Genomic DNA, 21,342 nt, shown 5'->3' on the forward strand with positions numbered 1-21,342 from the left:
CAACCAAGAAATAATGCAGAAACTTATGGATTGTTTTACTGTCATTATTGCATCAGTTTTATATGAATTCAATATCGTTTAACATCATTAGTACTATACAGAGAAAAGAGAAACTTAAAACAAATATTCTACTCAACATGCATCATCTATATATAATAATAAAAATGTTTAAATTTATATCCCTCTCTTCATGTGCCATACCTGTTTTACAGGGATAGATGATCGTGGATCTCCACACCAAAGCCTGAAAATTAATGATTTTTCTTGGGAAAGACACAAAGATTGATAATACTAAGACATTCTTAGTATGAGGTAGCATCATAAAGTTCCCAGACTAGGTATGTTTAATAAAAAACAACTTATTTGCCTAATTTTAAACATCATCTCCTTTGAAATAGTCACCTTGTGCAGCAATACACCAGTCCCAGCATTCCTGCCACTTTTGGAATCAAGCCTGTAAGTCGTTTCCCATAAGTGAGTTTAGGAGCTTCTGCAATTCGCTCTGGATCTCAACAATGGTGTTAAAACAGTAATCTTTGAACTGCATTTTTATCTTGAGAAAGAGATGGAAATCGGCAGAGTGGGTGCAGAAGTGATACCATGTTGTTTTTGGTAAGAAATTCATAAGTGAGGAGAGCTTGGTGACAGGGTACATTGTCATCATGAAGAATCCAATTCTTCACACTCCACAGTTCCAGTTGCTTTCGCCAAATGTCCTCCCTCAAATACTTCAAAACGTCGCAGGAGAACTCTCAATTGACAGTCTGGCCCAGCAGAGTGAATTCTCAATACTGCAGATGTCGAAAAAGTGATGTGCATACTCTGCAGCTCTGTCATACCATCTTCAGTCATGGAGATAAAGAGCTCTTCCATTGTGACAACTGCTGCTTCATCTCAGGGTCATACCCTTAGACCCAAGTCTTGTCACCGGTGATGGTCTTTGACGTGAAAGATGGGTCACCAGTGGCACTCCGACAGACTTCAATGTGATGTTCTTTCAATTCAGTGGTCAGCAGGTGGGGGACAAACTTGGCAGAAATGTGTTGCATTTTTAATTCAGACATTAGGATTGCCTGCACAGACCCATAAGACAGACCAACGACATCAGTAATGTTGTTGATTGCTCTCCGACGATCCTCATGCACAAACTGATGAATTTTCTCCACATTTCCAGAGGTGATGCTCATGGCAGGTATTCCAGGCACATTCTTCCTCTTTTGAAGTGCCTATGCCACTTGAAACACTGCATATGAACCATTGCTTCGTCACTGTAAGCTTGCTGAAGCATGCTTAATGTCTCTGTTGCAGACTTTCAAAATCTAATGCAAAATTTCATGTTCGCTCTTTGATCAAACTCCCTGTCCATGACAAAATTACAGACTACAACATACACATGATCACAAAAACACAAAATTTCTCAACTTGAAAAGTAAACACAATAATGTCACTTGGCATACTACATCATGAAGGTCACTGCTAGCTCTCACTGCACATGCCAATGTGTGCTGCCATCTGTTGGCATGTTACAGAACTAATCCAGGAAGTTTTTTTATACCACTTTGTATCATCAAAAATAAAGATAAATAAAGACTCCATAATCTTCAACAGGGCACCAATGCTTAACTCTGGATTTAAATATGCCATAAAAATGAACCTCTATTCTGTGGTGAGCTATTAGTCTATATCAGTTTTACATTCCTTCATAGATTAACTGCAGAAAGCTGGATTAAGTGCTTGGCCCAAAAAGATAAATAGTAGGTGAAAATCTACGACCTTTTATGTAGCTAGTTCAGTATCTTATCTAGTTGGCCAATATTTTAAAAATATATTAGTTTGATCTGAAGGGAGGGAATGTGCCCAAGGCCTATAAGATCAATGCATTTACTGTTCTGTTTTCAATAGTTACAAGGTGAGGAGAGGATTTTCCAGAGATATACTGAGAAGAATGAACTGGGTATAGTAAATTAGCATTAAGGTTTATATACACACGGGGTGTATATAGAGCAGTGAAAGTCAAACAATAAGGTATCTGTTCATTCTTAATATGTTCTGGCAGATTAAAATGTGTCTGTCAGAATGAAGTATTTTTTCATGCCTAGAGATGGCCTCCTCTCTTTAGGCAATGTGTGTTCATCACACACGATTTACTGGTTCACCAGTGTAAGAGGACTTTGAGACATTATAGTGTGTTGACCTCATGTGTCTCCACAGTTAAAGCCACCCTATGAGCTTTTGTTTATAGTAATCAGCAAGTGAGCTATTTGCTGATGCATGTGAAAGTCTGCCAAACAGGTAATAATTCAAAGGATGCATGCAGAACAACAAGAATCCAAACAATAACACATCTATTCATTCTTAATATGTTCTGGCAGATTAGAATATGAATATTAGATGGGTGTTATTTTTTGCCACCAGAGAATGCCTCCTCTCTTTAGGTGATTGTATTCACCATGTAATTTCTATACACAAGAGTTCATGCTCTTGTAAGATTCATCAGTCAGGCCATGGGGTAGCTTTGATAGAGAAGACACAAAGAGGTTGAACCACTGCAGTGTCTTGAAGTCCCTTAACAGTGATGAACCAGTGAAATGCAAGTGTCACAAACACTCATCAACTTAGGGAGGATGCATTCTTTGATGGCAGAAAAGAAAAAAACAACAGGATCAGACAATCTTCGAATCTACCAGAATGTATTAAGAATGGATATGTTATTTGTGTGTGTGTGTGTGTGTGTGTGCACGCGCGCACGCACGCACATATATAGATATATATATTGTTCATAATGTAGTATATGTTAGGCTTTGTTTATTTATTAACTCACATTTCAATTGTCTGTTATTGTTGATGTCATCATTTGTCTTTATATTAGTGTTATTGTGTCTGTGGCTAAGAAGCAGTTTTGCATAACATTAGAATCAAATTTTTTTTACAAACTTAGCTTTTAAATAGAGGACAAAAAAAAGAGACTCACCTATGCCTTCCAACCCTTTATCCCCACTATCCATATAAAATCCTGACCTCTGCCTAGGAACAGTATCATTCACTTTGAGAAAACACTGGACTAAAATTTCTTCAAGGTAGTGCCCCAATATAACAATAGTCCAAATGAGCAGAACCAAAAGAGTTATAGGTAAGAACAATACACCAAACTCACCTTCTTGACAATTTCCATTCCCATATTCTGTTCAACATAACTGAGAAAACAAGATTTACAGCTTGAATAAAGCATTCTTTCTTTCACTGGAATACTATAACCAGGAGTAGAATATATGAATACTGCAAAGAAAACAAGAAAATAACACAAAAAACATATATTATTTTGTCTATGTACCTTTTTTAAAAAAACAAAATGAAAGACAAAAAGCACAGGAATGGTTGTGTGGTTCACTTGATAACTGCTTAGTTTAGGACTTGTTCTTACTGTGTAGTACTGTAGGCTGTCTTCCACTATGCCTGAGAGCTAACCAATTCCTTGTAAGTGATTAGGCAGATGCACACACATCATATGTGTGTGCATGTACATGAGAGAGAGAGTGTGTATATGGAAACAGAGATGCAAACCAGTTTGGAAAAGGGAATTATGAAACCTCAAAGATCCATCAAAGAGTCAGAGATTTAGAGACATTCTGATTAAAGCATTTGATAAGAAAGCAGAGGAGGTTGTGACATATAACATAGAGGACAACTGGAAATTCTTACAAGACAACTTTCTGAAGGCTACAGACCAAATTTATGGCTGAGGCAAAGAGTGATAAGGTGGTGGAACAGTGAAATAGATAAGGTCATAAAAACAAAGAGGCAGGCTTGGAAAGATTGGAGAAATGGAGACAGCAAAGAGCTATAGCAAGTAGCCATGAGGGAAGTTAGGGTTAATCTAGCAAGGACAGACGCAGAACGGAAGAGATTTGCAAATGCCTTACAGAGTGAAAATCAGAGGCTAGAGGAGTTCCAGATTGTTAGACAGTGTGTCAGAGAGAATAGAGACGTTGTAGGAAAGAAGTGTGTATGGATGGATGATGGTATGCTTGCACTTAGTGATCTTGAAAAGAAAGAGGTATGGAAGTACTACTATGAAAGGCAATTAAATGTGGAGAGTGAATGGGAGAAAGGGAGTCTTGCCTATGGGAACCTGACAGGGGTAACAGCTATTCAAGTTGACAGCAGTATGACAGATAAGGTAATATGAAGACAGGGGAAGCCCCTGGTTTATTGGGAGTCAGCACTGAGATGCTTAAAATATCTGATGGAGTATGATACAATCTGGTTACCTGTATAGTTAATAAAGTTATTCAGGAAATAACTTGTAGCAGCATTATCGTCAGCTGCTACAAGGGTAAGGGAGATGTCTGAGATAGAAGTAATTACAGAGACATCAAATAGCTGGACCAGGTCATCAAAGTTATGAAAAGAGTTATAGCCCAATCAATTAGGAACAGAATCAGATTAATTGAAATGCAGTTTGAATTTGTGCCAAGGAGAAGCACTACTGATGTTATCCTCAAAGTCAGACAACTTCAGAAGTATTTAACAAAGAATAAACCATTGGACTTGGCTTTTCTTAACTTGGAGAAAGCCTTTGACAGAGTACTCCATTGAGTGATATGGTGGGCTCTGAGGAAGCTAGGGGTAGACAAGTGGCCTGTGAAAGATGTACATGCCATGTTCAGAGGGTCTGTTAGTAAAATGACAGTAAGGTGAGAGTTAAACAGGAGTAAAGTGATGAAATTAGGGTTTGGTTCTCAGAGTCCCTTCCTTTTCATCATTGTCCTCCACGTCTGTTCAAGACCAGCTGCCCCTGGGAACTGCTCTATGCTGATGATCTTGCTTTCATAGCAGATTCTACAATGGAACTAGAAAAGAAATTCCAGACATGGAAGCAAAACCTGGAGTCAAAAGGCATTGAGGTTAACTTGGCAAAGACCAAGGTTCTAGTTAACAAGAAAACAGACAGAACCTTACCCACTTCAGGTAAATGACCCAGTTTGATATGTAGGAAGAGTGTATGCAGGAATTTCATATGGTGTACTCAGTGCAAACTATGGACACACAAGAGGTATAGTGGAATAATAAGAAGGTTAACCAAGAAAGAAGTGCTTGTATGTGGAAGATGCACAAGAGCAATAAAGTGTACAGATACACAGGAAATTGATTTTTTCTCAAATGCCCCAGAGAGATTGTGGATAATTTCTGCTAATTAGGTCCTAGGGAACCTAATTAGCAGTGGAGGAGGATGTATGGAAAGTGTAATTGCTTGAATAAGACTAGGATGGAGAAAATTGAGAGAACTTTTACTTCTGTCAGCAACCAAATGTATACAAACTGCAATGCTATATGGTAGTGAGATGTGGGCTCTGAATGCAGACATGTGAAGACTAGAAAAGAATGAAGCTAGTATGCTCCCTTGGAGGTGCAATGTCAGTGTACATGTGTGACAGAGAACTAGTATATTGTGAGTTAGCAAAAGAGGAATTAGATTCAATGTGCAAGAGAGAAGACTACGCTGGTTTGGTCATATGATGCTTATGAATGTGGACAGTTGTATAAAGTGCCAATCACTTAAAAGTAAAGGGAACTTGTGGAAGAGGGAGACCAAGGAAGATATGAGACAAAGTATTGCAGGTTGATCAAGACACCAAGCCTTACAAACTCACAAAGATGAGAAACAATCGAGATACCTAGCACCTTGCTATACTCAAGGCTACCACAGCAAAATTGATATCCTAAAAACCACCCTGGTAATGTTTGACTGTGAGAGCTCTGCCCCACACATACTTGCATCATTTCTGCTCTGTCAATAATTTCTCACCTCATTTCATCCCCGAACGCTCATCACTTCTCTATCACCTGAGAGCAGAAACAGCACATACTACATCCCCCTGCTTTCTCCAGTTACCCTCCTTCCCACACCTGAAACATTTCCATTCGCCATTATCTTTCCCTGCATACTGTCTTCGCCAATCACCTCCTTTCTGTGCCTTCTCTCTCTTGTGTTATTAACACCTTTGCTTATCTGTTCTCACTCCCAATGCCCTCGCATATCAACAGCACCCCACCCCCAGCCCTGATCCTCTCCTATATTTACTCTATCATTTGCCACTATCACCTGTCTCAACACATCTTCACCACCATCTCTCACTATCCCTCTTTATTTTACTCTCTAACTAACCTATTCTCTTTATCTTACTCTCTAACTCACTATCCGTTCTTTTCCAACTGGGGTATCCATGTATTTCTCTACAGCAAGACACCTATCCTTGTCCATCTACACCTCTAATCTCTCATCAACTATCACAAAGCACAAATCTCACGACTACTCCTTACTCCCAGCAGAGGCAGGAGGCTGTTTTGCAAGTTACTTAGTAATCCAGTTGGTGCTAGTACCATGTAAAAAGAAACTGGTGCAGGTGCCATGTAAAAAGCAACCAGTACACTCTGTAAAGTGGTTAATGTTAGAAGGGCTTCTAGCCATAGAAGCCATACCAAAACAGACAATGGAGCCTGGTGTGGCTCCCAGCCTTACCAGCTCCAGTCAAACTGTCCAACCCAAGCCAGCATGGAAAACAGATGTTAAATGGTGATGATGATGCAACCAAGTGAATACCCACCATCAGGCATCTACCATACACTGAACGCCTTGCTTTCCTGGGCATGGATCAGCTGCTGAAACATTGCATCCTTTAAACCCTCCATGCTTCCTGAAATTTGCCAACGCTACACCTGATATCCCACCTCCATATGCATGCACATATGTATGACTCATACACTGTTCACTTTCCTGACTTTTGTACATAATTCTATGTATTATACATGCACCCTTGATGAGTTGTAGTGCACCTGAGCATGATACACAATATTGTTATCGTTATTACAGAGATGTACTTGCATAGCAAGTGACTTGATCTGAGACTGTGTGCTGAAACAAAAGCAAGTGCAGCATGGAAGATGTTTGTAAGCCATTTAAGAATACACAAAAACCGTTAGTTTCACTTCAACATTTAAATTTAATTTGTGTCAAATTATTTTTGTCACTTTGAAATCATGACTTATTCACTGACAAAAAAAACTTTGTGGTACATTATTATTATTATTATTAAGGCAGTGAGCTTGCAGAATCATTAGCATGCCAGGTGAAATGCCTAGCGGCATTTCAGCCATTGCTATGTTCTGAGTTCAAATTCCACCAAGGTCGACTTTGCCTTTCATCCTCCCAGGGTCAATTAAATAGTAACAGTTACACACTGGGGTCGATGTAATTGATTTAATCCCTTCCCCCAAATTTGAGGCCTTGCATTTCCAGTAGAGAGGATTGTTGTTGTTGTTGTTATTGTTATTATTATTATTATTATTATTATTATAAGGGATTTTTCCCCAGATGAAAACCACAGCTTCTAGTGTTTCAAATACACACATACATTAAATATTTTAGTTTTTACTATAGAACTGCTTTCATTGCATAATATGAATTTCTGCAAGTGCAGTGCCATTACAAGCCAGTGTATAGTTTATACACTATCTGTATATACATCATTCTAGCTGATTCAATGTTATTGCAGAAGTGACATGCCCACATGACATTAATAAAGCACAATAATGAGAAAAAATGTGTCTGTCGCTCTTGCAATCACATCACAGGTGATTTTTGTTTCACCTAGTTCTGAAGTTTATTGTGTTTTTGAACAAAATTTCCTGTAAAGAGACTTTCCTTGGATGAAAACCACAGCTTCCAGGGTTTCAGCTACATGCATGCTTTAACCCTTTAGCATTTAAACCAGCCTTATCTGGCCCAAATATTATGTCCGTTTTATGTTCAAAGTAGCCATATCAAACCTCTCACACTAATGCTACAATGTTGTTCTAAACATAAACAATCACATCATTGAATCTTGAAGTTACAAGATAATGCCTGATCAATTCAAAAGAACGCAAATAAATAAGCATTACATTTGACAAAATAAATTGAGGGTTAAAGGGCTAATTTAGTTGTATTGATATGGGGTTGCATATGTGTGTGTGTGTGTATGTGTGTTTATACAAACATCATACAGACACAGTTGCACTCATACAAAGAAAGAACAAAAAAAGAAAAAGAAAGGCATACAAACCAATGTTCTCTAAATAATCTCCTTCATGGGTATGTTTGAATATAAAGAAATGATACCGGGCATGGTTATCAGGCACTTTCATTGGTAATGAACTGACGTCAATGTCGGCTTCAGTTTCTAAGCAAATTCTTTCTCTTTCAATATCAATACTCTGAAGATAAGAAACAAAAACAACAATCAATAATAACAACAACATCGAAAAATACCTTAGGAATGAGAACACAGGTTCAAAATTTTCCCAAAACACCTGATGAAGGCTGGAGGGTATATCAGCTGAAATGTTGTGTTAACAACAAACAAGATGAGGACAAATATCCGTCAATTGTAAATAATGTATCGGTTGGGTAGTTCTCAAGTTTTAGTGATGCTCACATACAGACAGACAGACACACATTCTCAGTTTTATATATATATATATATATATATATATATACACACACATACACACACATATATATATATATATATATATATATAGGTGCAGGCGTGGATGTGTGGTAAGGAGCTTGCTTTTCAACCACATCGTTCCAGGTTCAGTCTCACTGCATGGCACTTTGGGTGTCTTCTACTATAGCCGCAGGCTGATCAAAGGAAAATGAAAGAAGCCCATCATATATGTGTGTGTGTGTGTGTGTTCGTCCCCCATCCATTGCTTGACAACCAATACTGGTGTGTTTATATCTCCATAACTTAGTGGTTCAACAAAAAAAACTGATAGAATAAGTACTAGGCTAACAAAGAATAAGTTCAAGGGTCAATTTCTTCAACTAAAAAAAATAGGCGGTGCTCCAGCATGGCCACAGTCAAATGACTGAAACAAGTAAAAGTATAAAAGAATAAAAGAATACACACACACATATATATATATATATATACACACACGAAAATGTAACTACATGTGGATTATTGGTGATGTTTTTCCTCTGTCTTCCTTTTCTCTTGGACTTTCCTCTGTCTCCTGTTCCTGAAGAAGAGCTTTGCTCAAAACGTAAAACACCCTTTCTTTCCTTCCCTGAGCATCTTTTAATACTTTGCATGTACCATGTCCTTGCATTGTTGTTTTTTCCTTGTGTTTTTTTCTTTGTTTTTTTTTTTAATAATTATATATACATATACACACATACACATATGTGCATGGTGTTGATAATAATGGTAAATGAAATACTTACAAGCTGGACATAAGTTATTAAACCATTCCTCAGGCGCTCCAAAGCTGCAACACAATCATTTGTTATAGGGAATGCTAGACCTTGCATAGTTTGATTCTTGGTATCAATATTCACATCAGTATTCACCTAACAACAAAAGAAAACAGACATATATAATATGTATGAATTTACCTGCATGCAACACTGATTCTATATGGTAATTCAACATGCTAGTAATAGCAACCAAATCTTTTGGAAATCCCACCCTAAAATCCTAAAAAAGTGAAAAAACATGATGAACAATGTAGGTAGTTCTAAATATACTTCATCATAAGACTTCTTATTCAGAGCATCACTGAGATTAAACAATAACCGGTATAGTCAACACTCTATTCACGGTATAAGCACAATACCAGATTAAATGCCGTATAATATTTAGTTTTATTCCTCCATGTTCAGAGTTCAAACCCCTACAAGAATCAACAGAGGTTATTTTTTTTTTCTTTTACACAACTTCAGACCGAAGACTTTCACTGAATGCTTGCAACTGAGTGGATTCAGCAAGAAACATCAAGTCCTGGGAAGCCAGTTAGGTGGATTATGTCCACCAAACCAAAAGCAAGAGCAGTTCTTCATCCACTGAGTTTCCAGAAATGTCTACCTACCTCAGAAACTCGTCTGAGATACCATGCAATGGAATCAAATTCAAAACCACATAGTTGCAAAGCAAACTTCTTAACTACACAACCAAGCCTGCTCTTCATGCTAACAAGATCAATAAAAAAGAAATATCAGTCATGTACCAGGGCTGATTAAATCAAACACACTTCTTCTTAGTTCCAAGATCTCGTGCCAAAGTTAGAAATTGTTATATATTATTGTAGGGGTTGCTGACACGTTTAGCGAGACGTCAACCTCAATAATATATGCATAATTAAAAAGAAATATGAGCTAAGGGAAATAACTCAAAAGCAAGAGTTCAGCCAGCCTGAAAATAACACTTATGTTATTTTGCCTATCTGTATGTCCTTACATTTGAGAGGGTTTGCCTAATATATGTCACTCGATTTACTAGAACTAGTAGCCAAATCACCTGCTTTTCACACCCTACAGTCTTAAAACAAGATGGATTGGGTAGTGTTCCTGAGAGTATTGTACCTGAGTAAAATAAGGAATGATCACAATTTGAATTTTGATCATCACAGGTCTGCTCAAAGGCTAAGTAACAACATATCCTTGGATCATATCTCATCAGCAATACCATACTACATACTAGACTTGACTTTGCCTATAGTTTCTCCATGTTCAAGAAATCAAGTAACAGTAATACACTGGGGTCAATTTAATCAACAATATCCCCAGGTTTATAAAAATAACCTTGTTACATATCAAATGAAACTGAGATTTGATATGACATAACTAATGCTTAGGTTAAGGCAGTTGTGTAGTTGAGCTTGCTTTGCAATTACAGGGTTTCAAGTTGAATCTCACTGTCCAGCATCTTGGACAAACATCATCAATTGTATCCTTGAGCCAACAAATGCTTTGTGAGTAAAATTGATAAACAGAAAATATGAGGACGCCTATCACATATACATTCAAACATGTGTGTATGCACATATAATATATATATATATATATATATATATATATATATATATATATATATATATATATATATATATATATATATAGAGAGAGAGAGAGAGAGAGAGAGAGAGAGGGATATAATATCTGGGTAGATACCATATTAGCTCTCAGTTAAGTTCCAGTCAATAGCTAACCACAACGATTAGTATCTAATGACTATGATTACAGTTAGCTGTTAATCGCTCTGTGAATTCTTCCAATGGGTAATTCTGTGTACTCTTCGCAAGATGGTAAAAATTTTCTGGAGTATATATCAATATTAATAGTAATAAAGAGTATGGAGGCTTCTACATCCACAAAATGTATTGTATAGTTATATACAGCATATTATAATGACCTGCACGTGTTTCTGCTGCAGCGACTACTCACTGTTGAAAATGCAACCTTGGTGCAGCTCCATCAGGGTATATCCATTTGATCAACCTTGTGTATGTGTGTGTGAGAGAGAGAGAGAGAGCATAAATTTCGATTCAGCATGTCATCATTAACATCATCTAAGTGAAAGACGATGACATCGTTTACTATCTTCAGTGAACAAATCTTCCCAAAGTGTATCAGACACATGATGGTCAGTGGAATGAAAAAAATAAAATACATAACTTGAAAAGCAAGTAAGGGTTTGGTGTCAAGAACATCCGGACAGAAAATCTGCTTCATTAAAACAACAACAATGATGAAGATTTAATACCTAATATGTAATGTTGTTATTCCAGCTGTAACCTTCCTATTGTTTTAGGTATAGTACAGATAAAACTACAACATCCAATGTTATTTTAGCCAGAGGGGTGAACTTTGAGAGAGATTTGGCTACTATTTCTAATAGGTGAGTTATTGCATAGAAATCTCATTTGAATAGCTAACGTTGAAAGTCAATGTAGTGTGAAGAAAAACAGGTATGTAATATCAACTTGATATTATATACCTGTTGAGAGAGATATTATATACCTGAGAGAAAACAGCCAAGCATTAAAGGCCTCAGCCAATGTGCAATCATTCTGCTGTTACATCAATGACCTTTTCCCCACCACCTACAACATCCACTCCTCTACAGATGATCTCACTTCATTCCTCCCTAACTTTTCATATTCAAACTTCATTCACCAGCAATGCACTGGCATGCACCAAAGTTGTCGCACTTAACTTGTCTCCAGCAGTAAAAAAAACATAATCACTATACACACAATGTAAACTCATTGCACATCTCCTGCAAACACAAGCAGCATGTAACGGTAGTAGTATGGGTTCATGCACTGCAACAGTGCATTACAGCAACAGAGCATCATTGCAAAAGTGCATCACTGCATCCATCATTTGTTGGCAATTCCCTACACCTTTGCACTATTCAGGTGATAACCCTCCAATAATTGGGTAGTCATTGTTGATAAGGATTTTATGAGGTCAAAATGCAAGCCCTTCCTCAACCTCTTTTAGCTGCTCTTTACAAAACACAGAGGAAATGCTGGGTCTCTTCTCTGATATGCTGGTTCCCACACTAAACTAGAGCAGTGTGAAATGAAGTGTTTTGCTCAGGAACACAACACACCACCCAATCCAGGAAATGAACCCACAATCGCCAGATCATGAGTGCAACACCCTAACTCTTAGGCCACACATCTTTAAGCAGCATGTAACAAAAGAAAATTTCCATCCATTCTAGCAAGAAAAAAAAATAAATAAATGTAAAGTAAGAAAAATAATTTTAAAAAGTTTAAAGGAAAAAAAACCAACACTGAAAATATGAACAAGCCTAAGATATGAAAAGAAACAGTAAGAAACAAACTGCCTGACAATGCTGAAGATCAAAAATACTTACTTCAGTTTTCTTAATAATTTCTAGCTCTTCCTCAGCAAACGTTAATGGAGCAGGTGCCTTTTGGAATTCTATATGTTTCAGAAAGCCATTCAAAGAAATATCATCCTAAAAATATTAAAGTATGTAAAGTTGATAAGTATTTGATCCCAGGTTGGGATGTTAATGATGACATTTGAACTTATTACTCTAGCCTCCTCTTCATCACTCCTTTAACTTTAATTCCTTCATCATTTACTTAAATACAAGCGGTGACAACATCTCTCTCTCTCTCTCTCTCTCTCTCTCTCTCTCTCTCTCTCTCTCATCCACACACACACATAACAAAATGAGAAGAGAGGAAGAGAAATATTATAATATTATGTTAGTGTGTCTAAGATAAGACTTAAATTTCACAGAATTTGCTTTATTAAGGAGTGGTGAAATAAACTGTGGAAACACCAAAGCTGGAGGAGTTTGATAAGTGAGGCTGAAGAGACTGTTGACAATGGTGAGGAGAAATCAACAATAGTGAGGTGACAGAAAGATATGGTTAGGGGGAAACACTGACAACAGTTGGATGGGAGATAGACAGTAACAACTAAGATATGGGAAGAGACAGTGACATCAAAGGGTAGGAGATTAAGACAATAGTGGGAGAGAGACTGTGATAATAGTGAGGTTGGAGAGAGAGATTGTAACAACAATGGGTTAGAAGAGAAAGATTATTATAAAAGTGATGTAGAACTAGAGCCCCTAAAATCATATTAAATACTAAGTCTTAGCATCACTAATGATCTCCCTTGGTAATCTTACATCTACAAGAAAAAAAACTGCATCCCAAAGACTAACCTGGCTCTACTATACCCACATCTGAAACAATGCAGCTACTGCACATACGAAAATCCAAGACTATCCAAAAGAAAGTCATCAAACTGATTGGCATGATCTCACTCTATCAGCATATTCTAACTGCTAACCCAGACATGCAGTATCTTCACTCTGCCTCTGAATTTCATAAAAAGTAGTAGCATGACACTTTCAGAAAATAATGGACATTAGAAAGTAACCTAAAATAACTATATATATATATAAATATATCATCATCATCATCATCATTGTTTAATGTCCGCCTTCCATGCTGGCATGGGTTGGACAGTTTGACAAGAGCCAGCCAGGTAGAAGACTGTACCATACTCGTGTGTGTTTTGGCATGGTTTTTACGGCTGGGTGCCCTTCCTAACATCAACCACCTCACAGAGTAGACCAGGTGGGGTCAGTTTTGGCATGGTTCTCATAGCTGGATGCCCTTTCAAATGCCAACCACTTCAGTGGGGACTGGATGCTTTTTACGTGGCACCAGTACCAGCAGGGTCGCCAAGTAACTTGCAAGACAGGGAATTTTGAGAGGAGAGGAGGCATTGGAGGTGGTGATCTTGTGTTAGATGATGAAAGAGACAGAAACAGGTGTCTTGCCATAGAGGCATGGTCATGTGCTGCATATGGATGAGGAGAGCTGTATGAAGAAGTGTCACTCCCTAACAGTGGAAGGAACCCAGGGAAGAGGGAGACCCAGGAAGACATGGGATGAGGTGGTGAAACATGACCATGCTACTATTAACAAATAGTAGCATGTAACCCTGAAAAATAGCATAACCCATTACTTTTAGCTCAACCTGGCAACCTTTATTGACTTGTAGCAGTTAAAGTTGAAAATGAACAACACCAAAATAACAGCTGTAGAGAATGTACAACAGTTATGGGACAGCTTCTTCCACCTGACTAAAGTTGAAAGAGAAAAGATAGCAAAGAGAGACTACGATAATAATGGTGGTGGATTTTATTTCCATAGAAAATTGTAACTTACTTCAACTGTACCAAATAATTCCTCCTTTATTACACCTCCGCCAAACTCAGACTTCAAGGTTGCCCGTGTAGCAGCATATACCATTTTCTCGCGCACCTAAATGAGAGGAAAGTCATCAAAACAAAAATGAAAAAAAGAAAAAATGAAAAAAGAATAGAAATCTCAACAGTAAACATTTATGAAATGTTTATGGGAAAACCATAAAGTAATATTTATTTGTCTTCGAGAAAGGGGGCCAAAATTACTTATACACAATGGATCCATTTTAGAACTGTAGTGATAGAAATGGTTATATAAGCCTGTAATTATAAGAGTATTTCTTATGCTACAGTCTCATTGAAAGATTTGAACTCAGCACAGCAAGATCATTTGTCAGCATTTGTTAATTAGGCAATGTCTGCTACTGATGAAAACTGTTAGCAATAATCTACTTGTGATTCTTGTCTTTAATAATTCTATCCAACCATTAACATAATGATGACGATGGTTTCTAATTTAGGCACAAGGCCAGCAGTTTAGGAATGGGGTTATATTGCAGCAACCCCAGTACTGGGGTTTTGTTTATCAACTCCAGAAGCATGAAAAACAAAGTTGAGTTCAGTGAGATTTGAATTCAGAACATTAAAAAGCTGGAATAAATACTTCAAGACATATTGTTTGGTGTTCTGACAATTCTGCCAAATAATAACTTCTTACATAAACACAAAGCCAGAAATTTTGCAGAGAGAGAACAGTCAATAATATCGACCTCACTACTAGATGAGTAGTTATTTTACTAATCCTGGTCGGGGCAAAAGTTGACCTTGGCAGGATTTGAACACAGAACATAAAAATCATAGGTACTCTCTTTGATGATCTAATGATTCTACCAACACATCACCTTGACAAAAGACTACGAATTTGGTAAGGATGAGAAACAAATTTTTGAATCAACCCTTCTTTATTACTTGTAGACATTTTATTATCACTGAACGTATGGAATGCTAAAGTTGACCTGAGAGAAATTCAAACCCTGAACAGAAACAAAGAATTCAGTAAAATATTTAAACTGAAAATGATAATACTTACCGGTGAAAAGTCAGGAGACCAAGCAATAAAGAGCCATTCATATCCAAGGTTATTTTTTGTATCCAAGCGATATAGTATGTAACAAGGTTTCTTATCATCCAAATAGGTAAGGACCATTTTATCATAATGTGAAAGATCTGTTAAGGATATATATATCTGTGGCATCTGTTAGTCTCACAAAATCATAGATCCATAACCAGGAAGTATTGATTCATGAACACATGCACATACAGAGAGAGTGGGGAGAAAGACAGACAGACAGACAGACAGACAATGAAAATGAGCTGAGAGAAGTGAGTGGCATGAATCTGGGCTACAAAGACGGAAGAAATTATCTTCACTTCAAGCAAAGATAAAACAAACATCTAGTGGCAACTGCAACAAACTCTGAACAAAAAAGGGAGATAATCTCAAGGAATCATTAATTACCCAGAATTGTCATGATGGTATAATATCATCACTTTCCACGCTAGTATATACTGGACCGATCATCACAGACCAAGTCATTTCTTTTTGAGAACCATCATTCCCATTGACCGGTGTGCTCACACATGCTATTTTGGTTAGTTTCTATGGCTGGATGCAATTCCAATCACCAACTGTATTACAAAGTATACTGGATACATTTTCTCATGGTACCAATTTCAGAGAGGTTGAGTAGTCCTTAGCAACACAGGAATAAAAGGATCTCACAAAACGACACCTTCTCTGCTTATTTACCAATGACTACGGTGTATACAGGGTGCATTTATCATGGCACCGACACTAAAGACACTGCCTTGTTCATGTATACAAGGGTTGGACAAAATAATGGAAACACCTAGCATCATAGAATCATAATTTTGAAATATCTATAAAACCATCAAAAGCTTGTTTATTTTTATGTTCTTTGATTTATTATTAGTGTTGCTTAATAGGTTTTGCTAAGAATGAAAATAATAATAACGACAGGATAAATTAAATGAAACAGAAATTTAAGGATACCATTCATATTCCAAACAATTGGAGAGATTTATCTAAAGGCATATTCGAAGGGGAATAATTGACATCACCTTAGGAAGCTGCTGTTTAGCCCCACAACCTCAATGAATCTTGTTTGACCAGACCAATGATCAAAAGTATTCTGGTCTCAACCATGGTTTTATCTCAAACTACATTACCTCAAGTGTCTGTTTTGTTTTTTTTTGCTTTTTTTTTGTTTTTTGGACAATACAATGTGACACGAGGAAGATTTGGCTGCCATTTCTAGCATGTCAAGTCACCTTCACTGGTTCATCTGTCAGGAGCTATTAAAGAGATATCTGCACCCATAAGTCCAAGCTCAAGAAAAGTTTCCTTCACAGTATTGTCACCACACTAAATAACATTCTTGTCAGAGTGATAAGGGAGGTCACTACACGACTCCTCAACTTGTAGGAAATATCAGTCAAATCTTCCCTCAAACCACACTCTACCATCTTCAATAAGGAAGGGTCAGACTGGATAATAGAATCCTAGATATGTTCATTCGTTTATTTTGAATCCATTTTTCATACTTGCATCTGACAGAGGAATGTTATTTGAAACGGTTTTACAGCTGGATGACTTTTTAATGCAATCCCTCACCTGTTTTCTAAGTTAGAGGTCTCTAATTCAACATGGATTCAAAAGCACAAAGTAACCATATAATTTATTGACAGGAGAAACTAACACCACCTGTTGCTCTTTCGTATAAACAATTTCAGATGTAGAAAACTACATAGATAAATACACACACATCATCGTCATGTAACATCCACTTTTCCATGCTTCCTTAGGTCAGATGGAATTTGCAAGGCAGATTTTCAACAGCTAAATGCCTTTCCTATCACCAACCTTCACCTGTTTCTAAAAAAACTAATATACCCCATACCCAGATATGGTTTTTAAGGAAGACTGGATTAATCTGTAGATTTATAGAGTACAAATGCATTATTCTTATACCAGAATATCGTCAACAGTGACCTCAAAGTTTCAGCCAGCTAGACCATCATCAAACAGCAGTCCAGCAATGACTTAGCTAGCTGAAATTTCAAAGTCACTGTCAATAGCATTCTTGTATAAAAATAATAAATGTGTGTATGTGTGATAGAGAGAACATTTGTCAAGACATCACATGATGGTTGTAAATGAGCATCAACATCATGTGAGCGAGGTTGTTTCCAGTTTTCTGTGGAAAACATGTCTTGCTGTGAGAAAATATTAACTTGATTCAAAAACGTTGGGCATTAGTAACAGAAAAGGTATCTGGGCACAGAAAATTTGTTTCAACAAATTCTGATTGACCCATGTAAGCATAGAAAAGTGGATGTTAAATGATGATTTTGCAGATGTGTATGTGTATATATATTATATATATATATATATATATATATATATACTTTATTTAAAAGCAGCAGAAATATTTTTAAAAAAACCGTTACTCTGAGTTTCACATTCCTGTTCATCAGACAGTTTTGTTCTAACAAAACTGTCTGATGAACGGGAACGTGAAACTCAGAGTAACGGTTTTTTTTTTAATATTTCTGCTGCTTTTAAATAAAGCATATTACTCTACCTCTGGTATTTGAGTACTCTTTTTTCCACCTTGTTGCACATTTCATGTGCTTACTCTGGTATATATATATATATATATATATATATATATATATATATATATATATATATATATATATAATCATTGTTTAACGTCCGCTTTCCATGCTAGCATGGGTTGAACGATTTGACTGAGGACTGGCAAACCAGATGGCTGCACCAGGCTCACACACGCATAGAGAAAGAGTTACATATAACATAGCATTAGTTACTTCTTATTTCATGTGAAAGTTAGTATTTAGATACAGCTGGCGATACTGAAGTTTTTAATCTGTGAATAAACTAACCCCATAAAGAATAGCATCTTTTTTTTTTTGTCAGTCTCTTATTAAATTTCTATCTATGGTACATCATACATGCGCACACACATACTTGCAAACAAATATGATTATAGACATACAAATACACAGATACACAGATACACACACACACACACACACACACACACACAAGTGCATATCGGACAAATGGTAGATACATACACCATGTCTGTGTGTGTGACACACAGACAAACACACTCAATCACCAAAGTACTGACAGACAGGAAGACAATTACATACACTTGCACACAGTTACATTTCTTGAGATATTACAATACTTCTCACATCAAAATACCTGACTAAAAAATACTACAAGGTCCATCATGAATTCAATATATATACCATTATATAAATGCAGATAAGGATATCACTTTTCCAGTCACCCTTTGGCAACAAATGTTTCTCTAAAGCTAGCACTTCTGCAATAGAGAATGAAAAAAAAAACATGAAAAGAAATAAAATTGGAAGATCTTTTTAATAATTTTTTAAAATGATATTGATTATTAAAAAGAATGGTTTAATTTTTCAATAATAATGAATTTTTTAATACTAATGATTTTTTTAAATAATACCATTTTTAAAATAAAATATTTTTTAATATAATGATTGTTTTTTTCAAAATTAAAAATGGTCTTTTAAATAATAATTTTAATAATAATTTTTGTAAATAATGAGAACTTAAATCATCTATTTTTAATAATGACTTTTTGAAAACTGATTTTTTTTAAATGATAATTTCTTTTGATAATGATTTATTTAAATCAAAAGAATAAAGATAAAAATAGGTTAAAAGCACTCTTAGAGAAAAATGAATATTCTATACAAAATTACAAAGAATAAATGCAAATACAGCAGGTATGAAGCTTAACCCAATAGCATTTAAACAAGCTATATTTGGCTCAAATATTGCACCTGTTTTATGTACAGACTGGCTATATTCAGCCTCTCAAACCTACCCTACAATGTCATACAAAAAATAAACAAGCATATCATTGAAATCTCAACACAAAAAGATAATGCATGGTTAATTCAAAATAATGTGAATGGAAAAGCATTAAATTTCACAGACTAATCTGAATGCTAAAGAGTTAAAGTGCTTGACTACTGACTATATGGTCAGGATTTCAAACTAAATGATTTTTTTTCCTAGTTAGTATGGGTGTAATTGTAATTAAAAATTTTTAGCTCACAGCATCAAGTGTCTTAGCATCCACTTTACTATTTATATTTTATGCAGCAGGTGTTGTGGTTGGCGTTAGGAAGGGCATCCAGCTGTAGAAACTCTGCCAAATTTAGATTGGAGCCTGGTGTTGCCATCCGGTTTCACCAGTCCCCAGTCAAGTTGTCCAACCCATGCTAGCATGGAAAGCGGACGTTAAACGATGATGATGATGATGATGATGATGTGTTCCTGGATTCTTCTTAAAATTTTTCACATCATAGTTTCTTTGCTAACCCATAGTTCTTTTGCTAACATTCAGATTACTCTGCCAAATGTAATGTTTATTTATTCACATTGCTCTGAATTAATCATGTATTATTATCTCATAGCTTCGAGATTTCAATGATGTGATCATTTACTTTCGGAATGACATTGTAGGATGATGTGAAAGGCTGGATCTAGTCAGTCTGAACATAAAACAATGTAGAACATTTGGATCGGTTGTGGCTGGGTTAAACGGTTAAGAACCTAACTCAGAGTCATATTAATTCACTCGTTTGACATCCTCTACACAAATGATGTAAACAAATACAATTCTTAATTTACAAGCAGAACACAGCTGGATAGACAATCCAAGACAAAATCATCTGCTTCAACAATATACTCTTTTTACTCTTTTACTTGTTTCAGTCATTTGACTGCGGCCATGCTGGAGCGCCGCCTTTAGTCGAGCAAATCGACCCCCAGGACTTATTCTTTGGATGCCTAGTACTTATTCTATCGGTCTCTTTTGCGAAACCGCTAAGTTGCGGGGACCTAAACACACCACCATCGGTTGTCAAGCGATGTTGGGGGGACAAACACAGACACACAAACACACATACATATATATATATATACATATATACGACAGGCTTCTTTCAGTTTCCGTCTACCAAATCCACTCACAAAGCTTTGGTCGGCCCGAGGCTATAGTAGAAGACACTTACCCAGGGTGCCACGCAGTGGGAATGAACCCGGAACCATGTGGTTGGTAAGCAAGCTACTTACCACACAGCCACTCCTGTGCCTATTATGCACGTTTTTTTAATAATATTTACCCACATTTATTTTTATCCAAAGTATTTAAATAAAATTCTTTTGGAATCTAAAAGATACACACTCTCTCTCTCTCTCTCTCTCTCTCTTATCCACACACACAAAGACGAAGAGTAAAAGCCCTGTATGCTAGATTTTACATTCCTCTTCATGGCAATTTAACCTTTCCTATATCCTAATTGTTGTAAAAGCAAGAAGACTATCACCACCTTCCTGAAACTATACATTTTACCCTATAACCAAGTGCATTACTGGTATATATTGTACTGACCCACAGATATAGAAAGCACTGATGCTATCATTACTGATACATAGTAATAAGAATATTGTCAACAGTTATATATACTTACACAAATATGCATTCATACACTAACATACACAAGCATGCATATGCATATACATGTAGATACATACATCCATACACATCCATAATGCTTATACATGCATACATACATGTATATACAAACATGCGAGCAAGGTAGTGTCCAGTATGGCTGTGGCAGTGATGGCTAAAGCAAACTAAAA

At 36.4% G+C, this 21,342-nt stretch overlaps 1 protein-coding gene across 2 annotated transcripts in view; it reads right to left on the reverse strand.

Annotated features, from left to right (window-relative positions):
• The window catches only part of LOC106872959 (twinfilin-1), a 54,691-nt gene that overhangs the window by 5,770 nt on the left and 27,579 nt on the right, over positions 1-21,342 (reverse strand). Inside the window, exons 3-9 of one of the 2 annotated variants that reach the window (XM_014920148.3) lie at positions 18,926-18,976; positions 15,625-15,752; positions 14,557-14,652; positions 12,714-12,818; positions 9,272-9,397; positions 8,103-8,253; positions 3,155-3,276 (exon numbers count right to left, since the gene is read on the reverse strand). In XM_014920148.3, coding sequence (XP_014775634.1) covers positions 3,155-3,276; positions 8,103-8,253; positions 9,272-9,397; positions 12,714-12,818; positions 14,557-14,652; positions 15,625-15,752; positions 18,926-18,976 — 779 coding nt within the window. Of the gene's footprint in view, positions 1-3,154; positions 3,277-8,102; positions 8,254-9,271; positions 9,398-12,713; positions 12,819-14,556; positions 14,653-15,624; positions 15,781-18,899; positions 18,977-21,342 lie in introns of both variants that reach the window. The other variant, XM_089351936.1, reaches the window with a different exon arrangement.

Source organism: Octopus bimaculoides, chromosome 5 (genome assembly GCF_046866305.1).
Source record: "Octopus bimaculoides isolate indiv1 chromosome 5, ASM4686630v1, whole genome shotgun sequence".
In the NCBI taxonomy this organism is placed as follows: Eukaryota; Metazoa; Mollusca; class Cephalopoda; order Octopoda; family Octopodidae; genus Octopus; species Octopus bimaculoides.